The following is a 16,436-nucleotide window of genomic DNA, read 5'->3' as shown; positions in this document are numbered from 1 at the left end:
GTAAATTCAGAACTTTCATACTGTTTGGGTATACAGCAATCATAAATATTTTGGCCTAAATTCTCAGTTGCTTCAGTAAAATCAGTCTAGAATCAGACAGTATTAACAGATACTAGAACTGACTCCTGAGTCTGAGAGCAGGCACATTGAAGAAGAAAAAAATATAGAAATGGAAGACAGATTAACAAGCGGGATACCTAGTAAATCAGAAAATAATAAATCTAGGCACAATCTAAGTTCCTATTAGTAAGGGATTATTAGGTGCTCTGTAATGCTGGTTTTATGCCAGGTGAAAAAAGAATTATGTATGGGTCCTTTTTGTAGGACATTGAGTTAGAGTCAAATGCAGAACTGTTTGGTGCCAAAGCTCTTTTTTGCAATGTATTTAAAAATACACCTTAGTTTTCCTGCAAGGCAAACTGCCAAAGAATGCAAAAGTTTTGCTTGTTTACTGTGAAAACAAAACCAGAGCAAAATTAGGGCCAGTGTTGATCTGCTTGAGGGTGGGATGGCTCTACAGAGGGATCCGGACAAGCTAGATCGATAGGTCAAGGCCAATGGTATGAGGTTTAACAAGGCCAAGTGCTGGGTCCTGTACGTGGGTCACAACAAGCCCATGCAGCGCTACAGGCTTGGGGAAGAGTGGTTGGAAAGCTGCCTGGCAGAAAAGGACCTGGGGGTGTTGATCGACAGAATAGAAGCCAGCAATGTGCCCAGGTGGCCAAGGTGGCCGACAGCATCCTGGCCTGCATCAGGAATAGTGTGGTGAGCAGGAGTAGGGAAGTGATCCTCCTGCTGTACTCGGCACTGGTGAGGCCCCACCTCGAGTACTGTGTTCAGTTTTAGGCCCCTCACTACAAGACAGACATTGAAGTGCTGCAGTGTCCAGAGAAGAACAACAAAGCTGGTGAGGGGTTTGGAGCACAAATCTTATGAGGACCTGCTGAGGGAACTGGGATTGTTCAGTCCGGAGAAAAGGAAGCTGAGGAGAGACCTCATTGCTCTCTACCACTGCCCGAAAGGAGGTTGTAGCCAGGTGAGGGTGGATCTCTTCCCTCAAGTAACAAGCAACAGGACAAGAGGAAACAGCCACAAGTTACCCCAGGGGAAGTTTACATTTGATTTGATTTGAAGTCTTTTTTCAGTGGCGCCCAGTGATAGGACGAGGGGTAATGGGCATAAACTTGAACATAGGAAGTTCCATCTTAACATGAGAAGGAACTTCTTTACTTTGAGGGTAGTGGAGCACTGGAACAGGCTGCCCAGAGAGGTGGTGGAGTCTCCCACTCTGGAGACATTCAAAACCCGCCTGGACGCTGTCCTGTGAAACGTGCTGTAGGTGACCCTGCTCTGGCAGGAGGGTTGGACTAGATGATCTCCAGAGGTCCCTTCCAACCCTAACAATTCTGTGAATTCTGTGAATTCTGTGATATCAGGAAAATGTTCTTCACCAAAAGGGTTGTCAAGCACTGGAACAGGCTGCCCAGGGAAATGGTGGAATCACCGTCCCTGGAGGTATTTAAAAGACGGGTAGACGTGGTGCTGAGGGACGTGGTATAGTGGTGATTTTTGCAGTGTTAGGTTGATGGTTGGACTCAATGATCTTAAAGGCCCCTTCCAACCTAGACAATTCTATGGTTCTTAGGTAATGTTCCCTGCGTACTACCAATGCAATTAGGTATTTTTCACAATTACTATGAAATCAGAGCAACTAGTGAAATGTACGTCGATTGCTCAGAGAAGAGCTGTTTAGATCTTGACTACAGGTACCCTCTTTCCAGAAAGACTTCCATTCTACAATCCACCAATATATGCCCCTCTCTCTCAAAATAGCTTCAACGAATAGGCCAGAATATATGAGTAGTCTGCAATTATTTTATGTTGGTTTGTTTATAAGTAACACAGGACATTTTTTCAAATAAACCTATGCATGAAAGGCTGATCAAATTTTAAAAGGGCACAAAGACAATGGGCTTCAGAGTTTGATGCAGAGGAAAACATCTTTGTGACGACACCACAGCAAGCTGTCAGCCTCATTCAAGATGAGACTGCAGTTTCAAAATGACTACTCTACAATGCTCTCCTGACCTCATGCAGACTGTAGCTACCCAAATGAACTCCTATTTATTACTCTAATGAATTTTCTTTCTGGACAAAGGTTACATGAAGACAGCAAGTATAAGCGTGTCTCTCTCAAGGCTCACGTACCTGAGGTAACAATGCAAGTACTAAATTGAAACGGGCAGTGGAAGACTTGTTGGCCTTGTTTTATTTATAAGATGTTATGGGGAGCCCTTAAAGAACTAGGCCACATGAAACCGTATGAGACAAAGAGGATAGGTAAGCACCATGCCATTTTGCACGCACATCGTTCTGGATATGCAAATCCCAGCTAATATAGGATCAGCTATCTGCCAGTTCAGAGTACTAAAGAAAGCCTAGCCACATCACTGCCTTTTATTAAACTTGTTATACCACAACAGAATATATCAGGTTTAATTAGAAGACAGACTTGCCCCTTGGACTAATGACCTTGATGATGTTCTGCAAGTTGCTGTGGGAACAAACAGGATGATAAAATCTAATCATTAGAACAGGCACCAGATCAACACTGAACCAAGGAGGAAGCAGACCAAAAGCAAACCAAAAGGAAATATGATCTAGAGAACTAAAACCGGTATCAAATTAAAAAAATAACTTTGCAAGGGTGTAGTTTCTGGGTCAGGTTTATAAACTATTCAGGATCAAAGCTAAGTAAACATGCTAGCTTGAAGGACTATGACAGCAGTACAGTTCAAGCACTGCAAGCAGCAGGGCTGAAAACAATAGCTGAATTCCATTGGCACTTCTGCTAAGACCTACTGCTCTGGATCAACAGCTCATCACCCAACCTTCTCAGCATTTCCTCCCTTGAACTATCCCCAACAGCACTCAAAACCCTTGGTTATAATCCTCACACACCTTTGTGGCAAAAATCAGTCTCACTCAACCTCTTCATGCAAGTATATGAAGTGCCAGTGTCTTTCCAGACAGTTTGTTAAAATAAAGAAAAAAGGACAGCATGCATGTGGGAATTATCTTTTAAAATACTTGTAAATAGACCACATCAAAAAGCATCTTAGATCTAGGGACTCTAACTACCCATATTAAAAACCTGTAGCACTTCCCACTTAGGGACTGCACCGCATCATGTGAAGTGCTAGAACATTTTTACGATGGCAAGAGGATAACCTTTCCAGGCCTGATCTCAGTACATTTTCATTCAGCCTGTTAATACGAACCATCAAATATTTTCAGCCAGCATGAAGGCCTTTGAAAATGGAAACAATTATCCAAATCCAAGTAGGTAAGCTATAAACCATACAACAACCACTTATAAACTTGGTCATAATTTAAGTACACAATATTCATAACAGAAAAACAAAAACGTTGCAGCTATTTGTGAATGTTATCTTCAAAGGAGCCAAAAGATAAACAGCTTGTTTCCAAATGCTTTCACCATAAACTAAGGGTGAAAAGTTTATGGCCTGAGAGCCAGTTGACTTTAGTTAACGTGACCTGTGGCCATATGAAGTTTCCACATGACTATTAGGTAATTCTAAGATCTGTTTTAATGTGTGACATGCCAAAGGTGTTTGAAGGGTTTATGCGACTGTCAACAAGGGAAAAAGGTCTGCCTCTCCTACCAGGAGCAAAGTTTCAGAGTTGGTACACCTACTTTATTGCCTTAAGAAACTTCCCTCTACATTATAAACACCATCATTTATAGGAGACTGAACTTTCCGATATAAGATTTTTCACAAGTTAAAAATAGTATCTATAATTATACCTAACACAGCCTTTATAGAGAGTCAAAGCATACTCAACATACTGAGAGCATCGTCTGATCTCACCCTTGAAACACACACACCCTGAGTCATTTTAGAGTAAGTGTAGTGTTTGCTTCACCAATTAAGTTGCTGGGGAAAAAAACACTGAAGGTTCAAACAGACTAATGTAAAAACGGTACCACCCTTTTGAGTGCATTTACATTACCATCATTGTGGGAAATCTCACTGTGCTGCAACAAACACCAACCATTGGAGGTCTTCACGAGACAGAGGGAGGCTAAGAGAAGATAGCATGCTTACCTGAGTCCTGTCTACATTACTGCTACAAATTTAACACAAATTATGCTGATGACATAGCAGAAATTTTTCCAAAAGTAATTTAAGTCCCACATTGTAAAGACACAGCCTTCACAGCTGTGAAAGATACTATCTGTCTACATAAGGCCGGTAAATTTTAATGACTTCTGACTATAGCCATCTCTCATGAACAACTGACAGTATAAAACTATCAAGGTCACCTCAGTGTCCGTTGGCTTTTCAGCAAGTTCTGAAGACCTATGAGCCCCTCTTTCCTTTCAGACCAGTTGGAGCTGGCACAGTGGTTCAGGACCTCTGCCACATCTTCAGTCTGCCGCAGGTAGTGTGGAATGCCCCCGTTCCTGGAACCATAGGAGCGCTCCGAGCAAGCGCTTGATGCGTCACTGTTAGCATCGTCATCAGAGTACATCCCATAGGGTTCATATCTTCTTCGCACTGGCTTTTTCTGGAAAAGGGGAAACTCTGACTTAGTAAGTTATATATAGTTACAACAATGCTAAAAGAAAAACATTCTATCCATAATCACCAAAAGAAAGACTAATGCTATTGTTATAGTGACATAAGTGTTTTAAAGACGTCACCAAGCACTGCCTGCTTACCTCTCACAGTAGAGCAAGACAGATCCCATTGATTTCAATGAGACTATTTGAGTGACTAAGGGGAGCAGGGCCTGCCTTCCCCAGTATGAGACACTTAAGCCCACTGGAATTAGCTACTGGTAGTGAAATCATATGATGTTCTACTGTCAGTAATGGTCAGTTCTATTGTTACAGATTCTATGATGATACAACCACTACTTCAAGAAAAAAAAAAAAGATAAGGAGGAAAGAGCTGAAGGAATCTGTGCTGGTGCATGCACAGTCACTTTGATATTGATAATGAAGTGACTCTAGAAATGCACTAGGATATAGGAGATGACAATTTGTTAGTTTGGGCTGGGATTTTTCTAGAGGCTCCTAAGGGAGTGGAGTACTCGAATCCCACTCATCTCTACAGCATGGCATTAGAGGACCTAATTCCCTATCTTTGACAACCTCGATCCTTACAGAAGAGGTATTAGAATAATTACAGTAGCAACACAAATTGCATACTATACTGCAAAACAAATTCTTAGATGAACCATAACAGAACAGGATTGATAAGACAATATAGGCGATCTTTTTCTGATACATTCTAAAATGTTTGCTACAGAATTCCTTCCAGTGTCCAGTCCTGCAGTTCTTGGACTTGTGAAACCAGCAGAGTTTTGCTTCCACTAGGACTGCAGGACTGAAGCGTAGAAATTAACTCAAGTGCAGTATCATGGGCATTAGCAACAGAGTGGGGAAAGTTGGAAAGTAGAAATAAAAAGTCAAGAAAGCACTAGTACCTTGCTCCTGGAGTCTCCTAACAGCTGTAGGCAGGAAAATATTGAAGGGTGGGAAAAAGCATAGAGAATTATGTCAGAAGCTTATGTAGGGTTTGTTTTTGCAACAAAAATGTATAGCAAATGTGTCTTAGCAAATTAAAAAAAAAAATACAGTTTACGCAAAATAAAAGTGGGTATAATAATGCCTGACTGTCTCCTAACTGCTGCGCTACTCGTATACCCTACAGTTTCCATTAGGGAGCCTGGAAGTGAGATTACCTGTTAATAAGTTTTTAAATGACAGATCTATATACAGCAGCTCTTTGCTTACTTTTCAGAAACACTGCTCTGGAAGATACCAGAGTTTTTGGTAATGATTTATCTCCCCACACATTATCAGTAGCATTTGATTTTAGAGTCTCGGAAAGACATTCTGATGTCAGGAAACCGCTATCTACAGTACAGCACATTTAATCAACTTCACTTAACCAAGTTCTCTTTCAACTCACAGTTCTAACACCACACTTTTTTGAAGCTTAGCTTCTTTTACGACCCCCTGGCTGGCACCCCTGGCTTAAAGGCCCTACTTAACGCCAAAGTTTCTATCACTCTTTGAGCTCTTCTGACAGATCTGAGTACTGATTTCCAGTATAGACACTGTGGGTTTAGGCCAACTCCAACTCTCAGACAGAAGCAGTGGATCCAACAGGAATTGTACACAGGGAGCAGAGGTCACAAAACGACCAACTGTGTTTTGTTTAAACTGAGTATTTGGCTGAAGCCATCTCTGGAGAAGTTCTTTTCATTTCCTACTACAGGGAAAAGAATACTCCTCTGAAAACAAGGCTGCTGGGTAGAAGCTGGCATCACATTAGTCTCTCAAAAGGAACAGAGTTTGTAAATTGCCTGTTGTGAGAAGACAACCAAGAAAAAGAGCAAATTGGGGTGGTGGGAAAGAAGGGACAACCACATTGCATTGTATACCCTAAAGACATATAAATTCAGATTGATCAACCGAGTCAGCAGCACCACTTAGTTTCCAGCTAGACTTAAGGATTTCCCGTTAAAGTGTTCAACCCTTTAAGATTTTAACATTCCAGTAAAATGTTATTTAGTTTAAAAGAGTAGAATATTTAAAAGGGAACTCTATAAGTCTAGCTGAAGATTAAGTCACACCCAAAGAGATCTCAGTGATCAGTTGTGAACTGAAACACCGTGACTCTCCTGCCTCAGGAAACCTGTATTCAGGAACTGCTCACATTCAAGGATACAGCCTGATTTCATTCACACAGGCAAAACATCACCTGTAATTATGCCCTGAACTGCCCTGGTGGCAAATTTGAGGCGCTGAAACCAGAAATTCGCTCACAAGCTGTTGTATTTGGTAATGAAAACGCCCACTAATGATTCAATCCACTAAATGCAATAGAGCCATCTATGATATACTGTCCTACCTGTGTATTATTCACAAATACTTTTTTAAATGGAGGGGTAGATTTTGTAAAAAATGACATTTCTCTAGGAGTACTCTAATAATCTTCTAGAAACAGAAGTGACATGAGCTGGGTGATAATCAAAGGAAAACATTAGCCATCCTTAGGGAAAGCGAACTAGGAAATGGAAAAAGGACATCTATCTCAAACTCTGGGGACATGATTCGTTCTCCATAAAGAGAGTTCTCACGTATCTGCCTCAAGATACATCAGGAAATCCTCCCCCCCTCAGCTCTAGAGCTGGAGAAGACTCAAGGTACGCTGATATCCAGCTAATGCTGTAGAATAATTGCTCCTCCTTCTATACATCCTCTCTCTCCCAAATACTCAAGTGTAAATCCAAAGGCTTATCTTAACACTTGTCTTCTGAAGAGCAGAAAATACTTTCTGGGTTCTAGCTGAGAGATACTACAGTACAGTAAGATTATACAGGACAACAAAATTTTTAAAAATGACAATAAATTGACTGGGAAACACACTGAATGTTTGAAAGTACTAGCAGCAAACTAGACAAATGCACTTCAACTTAACTGCATGAGATGGTACCGATTACAGGCAAGGCAAGTTATGAGCTGATCCGAGTACCTAGCCAGGTACAAATAACACAGGGCAGGAACTGGTGAAATTCTCAGTTCTTGTTGAAACCTGATCAGGCATCGACACTAACAGAGAACACTGTCTTTTTCTCACAAAGCCTTCATGCAGCTGACCGGACTGATGGAAATCCCTGACCCCACGGGTGCTGAGCACCCCTACAGTGCTGCATTCATCCTCTGACAGCCAAGTGGAAGACAAACAGCTGATTCAACCCATCCTGCAGCTCTACCACCAAGCCACAGTGGTCTGTTTGATAACAACTGTGCAGAACTAACAGGGAATAAGGAAACAAATATTGCTGCTAATATACCCAAAGACAAACCAGCAAAAGGTAACTAACTCTACAGCATCAAACACTGGCACAATCAGAACAAAGCTACATAGAAAGAGGAGAACGTACGTACAGGTAACTTTAAGCCACTTTCCGGTGTCGGAAGCATTTTGTATTTTCCCTCTTACCAGTGCATCGGCCACAGCAGCCTCCAGATCTGTGCTTGTGCTCAGGACTCGCATGGTATTCACAGAAGCAGGCATCCTGCCTGGCTGTCCGAGTCCAAACCGGTCTGCACAAAAGACAACATTCAAAGGGATTGTTAAATGAGTTCACATTCACTTGGAATCCTAATCAGGTGCCCGAGCAGCTCTCCCCACGGGCTCTGGGAACTTGCAGTGCTTTTCCATTAAACACGCTTTTATCCACAGCTCTAGAGAGTTTGCCATTAGAGTAAGAAATAAACTATTGTTTGTTGGGCCTCAGAGACAATTTTCAATCCTTGGGGAATTTTTTTTTTTTTTTTAAGCTGGGAAGCAAAGTATCTATTTTGTTTTTCTTTTTACACAGAAGTGGTTTCAAAGTTTAACTTTAATGTCAGAAACAGACATGCCGGTTCCAATCTGGCACTCTCCAAAATGAAGAGAAAGCTTCTCATTTACTTGAGAGACAGAATCGTGCCCAGTGTCAGAACATGTTAAGACCAGAGCCCTCATCCATCCTACCACTTTTTCTCAAGCAAGGATGAGAGAGTAGCAGCACCAGATTAGCCCAGATTATGTCTCAAGGCTTGATTAATCAGTAGAATATTCCCCTCAGCCTCACAGTATAAAGATGAGGTTTATTATTTGCTTGTGAAGTGACTCCAATTTTTGTTTCACTGCTGTTGTTGAGCAGCAGTTTAAATGCCATTTAAAAGCTCTATAATATATCAAAATGGATATTTTTTTTTAATCAATCAATATCATTGTTCTCCCTTTGAATTTGATGGCAAAGCTCTCAATGGCATCCAAAGCAACAGGATTGAGTTGAAAATGCCATTTACACTCCTAATACTAACTAGTTTACTTTATCATTTGCCCAGTCTGCCAAGAAAGTTACTGAAATTAGTTGCTTTGGGCAAAGGCCAAATTCAGAAAGCCATGCTAGAAATACAAAAGAATCCGTGACTATCACAGGCCAGGCTCTGGCAGCACAGTCCTCCAAGATAGGAATAGATCAGATACAGTATGACTGGGATCCTGGCTCCAGTCTATAAACAGCAAGAGATTGGTTTTGGCATTCCAAGTTATTTTTTGGCATTCCAAGACACGTGGAAACTCTACATGGGCTTGACTTTGCTCAAGAAGGGCTGGGAACATCCCTCCTGGGACATACGTTACACCTGTCCCCTGCACCCACACGTGTCACTAAGAGTTTTGCCAGCAACTTCAGCGGTGCCCAAATCAAGCTGCATGAACCCACTTAACAGACCTTCAGCCAGTCCTCAACTCGAGGCACTCATCACACAGCAAGAGAGAGGGATCAAGTCACACAGGTCTTTTATTAGTTCATCTATATTTAATTTAACAAAGGAAATATACTGTTTATCAAAATGTGCAACTATATCATGGATTTCCACAAAACTGAGGTCAAACATGATATTCAGCAGCTTACTACATTTTGGGGGAAAAACACTGCTCTCAGCACAAAACTTCATTGTTTTCTTCTTTAAAAACCTACTGCACTGAAATATCTTTTAAGCAATTAGCTCACACTGATAAGCATAATTTCAGAGTCTGAAGTTTGCCAGTCTACTGCCCTAATTCCAAAGCTTTACCTGAGTGTGTCAGAGATTAAACTATTGGGGGTGAAATAGGGAAGATTTTTTTAGATCTGAAGTATTTTGAGGGGAAAAAAAAAAAAAACAACCCTGAAGACTAGTACTGATTTCAAATAGAAGTGTTATCTATCAAATTTACTGTTTCTCAGAGTTATGTACCCAGACAAGACATTTCTGATTTACAACAAAAGCACGTTTTCTACAAAACACATTACAAGGGGGAAAAAAAAAATAAACAAGCTTCTTAGAACTACTGCCAAAAAGTAACCAAATCATGACATTTCACAAAGAAATAAAAGTTGTATGTTATTACTATCCCCTTTTTTAATGCACATAGGTTGAAGAATCATTTCAAATATTAGGTGAAACATCCTGTATCCCTAAAATAGAAAGATCTGTACACTCTTAATAGAAGCACAGAGAAAGATAATGCATTAGGTCTGATTGAAACTAAAGTCACTGCTACAGAGATATACACTACAAAGATGTACAGAAGACAAGTATTTTCCTATGGGCAAATGATATCTGCTACGGTACAAGGACTGTAAATGTTGAGACAAGTTCTGGACTCAGTTTTATATTTAAACCCAACTCAATGACATTACTCAAACATTACTGAGATCAGAATTTGGCTTTAACTTTTGGAATAACATAGGATCAGAAAATACCATTGCCATTTGTTGTCACATTAATTTAGTATTACATTAGAAAAGGGAAGATAGTTTGGTTTTTTTTTTAAAATGAAGAACAGAATGACAAAGTAATTCAGTTGTAGATCAGTTTAAATACCCAGCATAAAGAAACAAAGTGGAGCTTTTTTAACAAATTAAGTACAGTGTGGCATGCTGGCTTTTATCTGTCTCCATGGCTATCAGGAATTTTCTGAAATACTTCTTTCAGTGATCTTTAAATTCGTAAAACCCAAGTCACTCTGGGTTTCTCCCCAAGACACTGTTGCCATACCTGAGTGCAGAAATTAGACCTCAGGAGAGACCTCAGCATATCTCTAATGTGGGGCTGGGAACACACTTGGCTTCAGGAATAAACCAGTACAGGCAAGCCCAGTGTTACCGGGCAAGAAATAAGCAGAGTATGCTCTGGCCACATTCCCCTGTCTCACTGGCTAGATTCACTATATTTGTTACAAACTTGATGAAAATTCCCAACCACGATTTTTGGCCCAATTCCGCTATTTTGGGGGAGCTTTTGGCCTTCTTTAAGACACAGGTAACCATACAGAATTTGGTTATGTTTTGTAACAAACCACAGGAGCCAAGCATGAAGTGACTCTCATAGGAAGTTGAATGCAAACAAAGCATAAATCTGTACTACAATCGAGGTATTTTAAAATTTTTCAACTATTTTTGGTAAATACAAATTCAAATTGTTACTTTGAAAAATGCCAGTCAAATGAGCTTGCATCATTTCTGCCAAGTAACCTGATAAGGTAAATGTCTTGAGAGATCTAGTTAAGTGACAGCCATTTAACTAGACTTCTGAGAAACAGAATATTTTTCACTCCCTACCTGAAGGGTGTTAATTAAATAACTTTCAGTATCACTAATTCCTTATAAAATTTAAGCCTCCAAGAAAACACTGAAGCCCTCATCTACATCATCTTTGTCCTCACAATTAAGTCTCTATTGTCCCAAAGCTAGCAGCCCTCATTCATTTCTTTTTTTAAAACTCCCAGTGAAATACCCTGATTTCTAAGGTTGTTACAGGTTCTCCACAACTGCGAATCCAGCACAGGGGCGGGGAAGAAGCAACTGGCACCTTCAGATTTTTCTCATTATATGTAAGCATTAGTCTGCTGATGCAAAGCCCAGCGAACTAAAGAGAATAATTTTTTTAACAACTTCCGTGTACTTCGGACAAGGCCTTCAGAATTATATGAAGAATGGATCAGCATGTGTTATGCTCCAAAGTTCAATTTGAAAACTCATCAGGTGCTTAGTTATTGCTGCTTTTGTGTATTTTGGAGAGGATCTCATAAAGAACTTTCATTAACGGAGACAGGAATCCAGAATATTTAGTAATAAACGGGATGAAACCCACTGGGAGCTGGTCCTGGGCACTGGGAACTGCTACACTGCTAAAGCAGAAATATAAACAGAAGTTGCAAGTACTCTGCATCAGTCAGGATTTAGCCAATGCTGCACAACTGATCCAATTTACAGGAGAATTGAGAAAGCCCTGGATCACCCTTTGTTTGAACACTGTTCACAATGTTCCTAAAATACATAAAATTAAAAACATCCAATAAATGAAATTCAAAACAAAAAGCCACATTGCACAAAAACAGAACAGAAAGCCCCACAGCGGTGAGAAGCACATGCCAAGTGCTGGCTGATACACATGACGGCAAATGTTAAGATGGTGTAAAACAAGACTACGTATAAGAAGCGGATTCATGCAGTTAGCGCTTGTTCACCTGACTGCCCAACAGAATCAGCAGTGGAGAGAGCACTAGTGGACCTGGAATGACGTCGAGAAGCTGCAAGTAGAAGGAATGGCAACACCCACAGGATTAACACACATTTAACCCGAGACAGAAAATGCCACAATCCAAAGGGGATGCGTGTGACCGCTACCGGTAAAGGCATTTCATAGTGACAGGGAAATGACGCTGTATATGGATGCATAACAGATACAGTGCAAGCCCCACAGCGACACCTCCATCTGTAGCTTTCCCCCCCCGTTTCCCCCATGACCATAATAAACACGATGCATGACAAAACTCATTTGTAACAGTCCCAAAAACCAGTGCATTTCAGCAAAAAAAAATCCAGTGTACGTCAGTCATGTTCCAGACCCACAGATCTGGAAGACGGCCATCATGAGAACATGGAGCACACTGCTACAGAGCAGGATTTAGATGTTTCTGATCTAAACCCCAAAGTGAAGCCATGATGAATGGTTATAGGAATTGTGCTTGCAGGTATTTTTCTGTAACATTCTAGCCTACGCACAAAAAGCCCCAACATTAACAAAGAGAATGATTAACCACAGAAGTAGAAAGAGTCATACAGGGAGGTCAGCCAACCACTGCATATAGGTCTCTGGGTTGGGTTTTCTTCCAAGTAAACCACATGTACACACGTATTGTTGCTACTAACAAAAGTCTCTTGCTTTTAACAAATCTTGCATACATGTTTCTTGAATTCAAGTGTGTACATGCACAGCTAAAACTAAACACACGCATCATACACCTATCAAGAATTACACATGTATACAAAATTGTTAATAGCAGCGGAGCACACACACAGTAGTAGCAGAAGAGCTGAAGCCAAATACAGCTCCCACTTCAATGCCCAGTTGGTCAGCAGCACATGAATCACAAAATGCCTGTGGAGAGGTTTTCAGTTCTTGGATTCAGCATGGAGGCGAGTTCTTTATGAAAGCAAATGGAAAGCTGGTCCAGGCATTTCCAAATTACAGAAATTTAGTTTTTCTAAAGAGGTTTTCCCTGTGTCTAAGCAATGACAAGCTCACCTAGCTCAAAGCCACTGACCCAAGAAACTGATGGCTCAATTGAGCCATTCATCACCATAGACTCACTGAAGGCCTTGTTGCTTTAACATCATTACTACTATTGTCAAGAAACTGAAAAAATAAAGCAGAATCACCTCCTAATACAAATAGTCTTTGTCAATTATGCATATGTGTGCAGTAGAAAAATTGTAAGTTTTTTGTTTAAGGCAAAGCATTCATAAACACAAATACTAATATTATAAAATAGAAATCAGCAAAGTAAGAAAAATAAATATGCAATGTGTTCTTTAACTATGGAGAACCCATGCATTTATTCAAGAGAACAACCCCACTGACACTGTTAGTAACTCATGAGAGATTTGCAGGATCAGTGCGGGATTATGGATTGAACCCCACATTAAGATTGTGAGCTCACAATTGCTCTCTCCCGAAACATCCGCTGCACCCCTGTGGACATCACTGCAAACCCAAGGCCCATGAAGAAACAGGAACAACAATTAAAAGAAAAAAAAATTAAAAATAATCACATCTCTGCAAGGAGGATGTGTGCGGAGTGACTCTTCACTGGGGTTTCCTAACTTAGGCAGCAGGACGTTTGGTGCACAGACATGCATACCTGCACAGCAGCCCCCAAATGAAGCAGAGCAATTTGCAAGGTCAGGATGTCAGCGTTGACATTGACCATAATACCATTAAATGCAAGAATTCTGTCGTTTACATATAGCTAGCTTAAGTATAATTCACTAATACTCAGGTTAATCTTTATGAGAAAAAAAAAATAGATGATGCACAGTAGGATTATATTATCTTAGCATTAATATAAGATTAAGCTGGGTTCTAGAAATACTGTAATAGAATCATAGTGTTTTGGCTTAAGTTGACATATATAAACTTCTTTCAGATGAATTACATACTACATAATTAACAAGTTCATGAAAGTGTTCAAGCTTAAAGCATTTCAATGAAAACACAAGAAAAAGATAATAAGATAACAAATATATTGGGTTACTATTACATTGACACTTCCTCCTCACTTTAATAACTTTTAATAACACCATATTTCTAGAAATTTGTTAGTTTTCAGGTAATCAAATATCATTAGTTAAAATTAAATTACCTCCTCCTGACAATAAAGTTTGTTACAGCCACTGTAATATACATCTGTAACTGAAATTTTATATTCAGTGTACAAGTCAGACTCAGTGGTGGGGTACCAAACTCACACCAACTGTTTCTGGTACACTGCATTTATTTTCCAGAAAAAGGGTTCAGGACAGTATTTAAATTAATGTATTTTCACTAAAATGAAACGCAGAGCAATGACATAGAACATTGACAAATTAACCCTGAAATCCAGTCTGCTTAAACATCTTGGTTTGAGAAAATCATCCATAATTTAAGCTAGACAGGTAACTAAAAATGAGCTGCAGTTGCATATCTACTTTTTTTTATGGCTCTGGTATCAAATCAGATTATTTAATCAATACAAAGTCCATCTATTTATCTTAAAGAGCTATGAACCAAGTTCTGAATGTTAAGTTGAACTCTCATTTTTCACCAAAATTTGAGATATTACAGATAGAGCAAATAGATTCTTTTATAGATCACTACAGTTCAAAATAATGAAGTTTTGAACCTAAAAATCTCTAATATTAACTTGACGATTCCACTCTACAGCATTGAAATCAGTAGGAATTTTGCCAATGATTTCATATGGATGAAGACAACGAGCCTCTCCACTGACAGTGTTTGAAATTGAGATGAATAAGCAAACCGACAACAGTTATGAGAGTTTATAAGATTATTTAAAGTACAGAATATTAATCAACTATAACAACCAAACAGGAAAATTTTGCCCATCTGTCTGTTTTGGTTGGTTGGTTGTGGTTTTTTTTATAACCTTTTCTCGCTATTGGATTAAAGTTGCAGAATTAAGCCCAGAATGCTATTTTCCACTTACACGCTACTTGATATACCTGTATTTTGTCACTATGTGCAAAAACAGATCCTGTAATAACTTTCTGCAGCACTGATGAAATTTCTAAGAGCTTTTTTCTCCCTTTTAATACTACACGCACAGCTATGAAATTACTACATAAGTGAAGAGGGCAGGGAGATCAACTATATTTCATTATGTCTGAGATGACAAACAAATCTTTCATACAAGTAACGTATCTGGTTGAATGCATGATATGGCATTTGATCAGAAACATTAACTATCCTGCTGGTTTCAGCCTTGTGCACAAAAAACAACCGCATGTGGTAAGCGTAATGAGATTTTCTATTTGTACTGTACACTCGAGCTGCACGATAATGATGTTCCTCTAAAACCTCAACCTTTCCATGATTTTAGGCTCCTTGAAAATGTTTCCTACAAAACGGTATGTGCAACTTGTTAACTGATGATTGAAAGTGTCCTGTAAAACCTGTACAAAACAGAGGTTCTAGATCTGTTGGAGGATTTAGTATAGAAATGATATATTGTTACTGTACCTAGCTGTAAGAAAATCAGATCGTGAATAATTAGAGTCACTCAACAACAGACTACGATGCTACCGACTACTACACTGTGACGTAGAAAACAGAGGCTTGCTCTCCCGTAGATTTCCATCAGTGCTGTAAAGTGAAGCACAGCAGCCCCATATAAGCTGATTTAATAAACCTAAAAATTACAAAAGGTCAAACTAAACTATTTTCCTACTAACGGTGAAATGCTGAGAACCAGAATTGAAGCATGCAGAAGAAAACAGAAGGGAAATAGGGTTGGAAACGGGGAGTGTGTCAGGAATCCAACAGAGGACAGGAAACAAGCTCATTCCACCTGGCAGTGTCTTGAAAGGGCAATCAGAACAAGGGAAAAGGAGAAAAAAAATTGACCCTTAAAGCTCCAATGCCTACATGTACTCACCAAGTGGAGGAAAGCCCCGAGCAGGGCTTGTATCTCGACTGCTCTCACGGCTGGTATCACGGCTGCACCCCTGACTCATGCTGGGTCGGGGGATACGACTGCTCCGTGCTAGCATGCAGCATGGAGAGTTTCAGAGAAGGTGAACAAGTTTAATGAGGACAGAAAGCTCAAAGTCAAGTCACATTTCTGTTAGTTACGGTAATTATTACATTAGTAATTATAATTTGCAGCAGCCCGCTCAGGCTCTTTACCAACCAACTACCTCACATGCTGAGCTGTGTTTCTGATGCGAAATTTCAGCAGCATTAAATGTCTGTTTGACAGTCTGCCTTTTTCTTAAGTACTCCAAGTTTT

General features: G+C 39.9%; 1 protein-coding gene across 1 annotated transcript in view; it reads right to left on the bottom strand.

The window, feature by feature from the left end:
• The window catches only part of CLASP1 (cytoplasmic linker associated protein 1), a 169,679-nt gene that overhangs the window by 47,195 nt on the left and 106,048 nt on the right, over nt 1-16,436 (bottom strand). The window contains exons 22-24 of the mRNA XM_009887324.1: nt 16,083-16,190; nt 8,046-8,149; nt 4,349-4,593 (exon numbers count right to left, since the gene is read on the bottom strand). Of these exons, the coding sequence (XP_009885626.1) occupies nt 4,349-4,593; nt 8,046-8,149; nt 16,083-16,190 (457 nt within the window). The remainder of the gene's footprint in view (nt 1-4,348; nt 4,594-8,045; nt 8,150-16,082; nt 16,191-16,436) is intronic.

Source organism: Charadrius vociferus, unplaced genomic scaffold (genome assembly GCF_000708025.1).
Source record: "Charadrius vociferus isolate BGI_N301 unplaced genomic scaffold, ASM70802v2 scaffold385, whole genome shotgun sequence".
NCBI classification, from domain to species: Eukaryota; Metazoa; Chordata; class Aves; order Charadriiformes; family Charadriidae; genus Charadrius; species Charadrius vociferus.
Note: the sequence above shows the minus strand (reverse complement) of the source record. Positions and strands in the feature narration are given on the sequence as shown.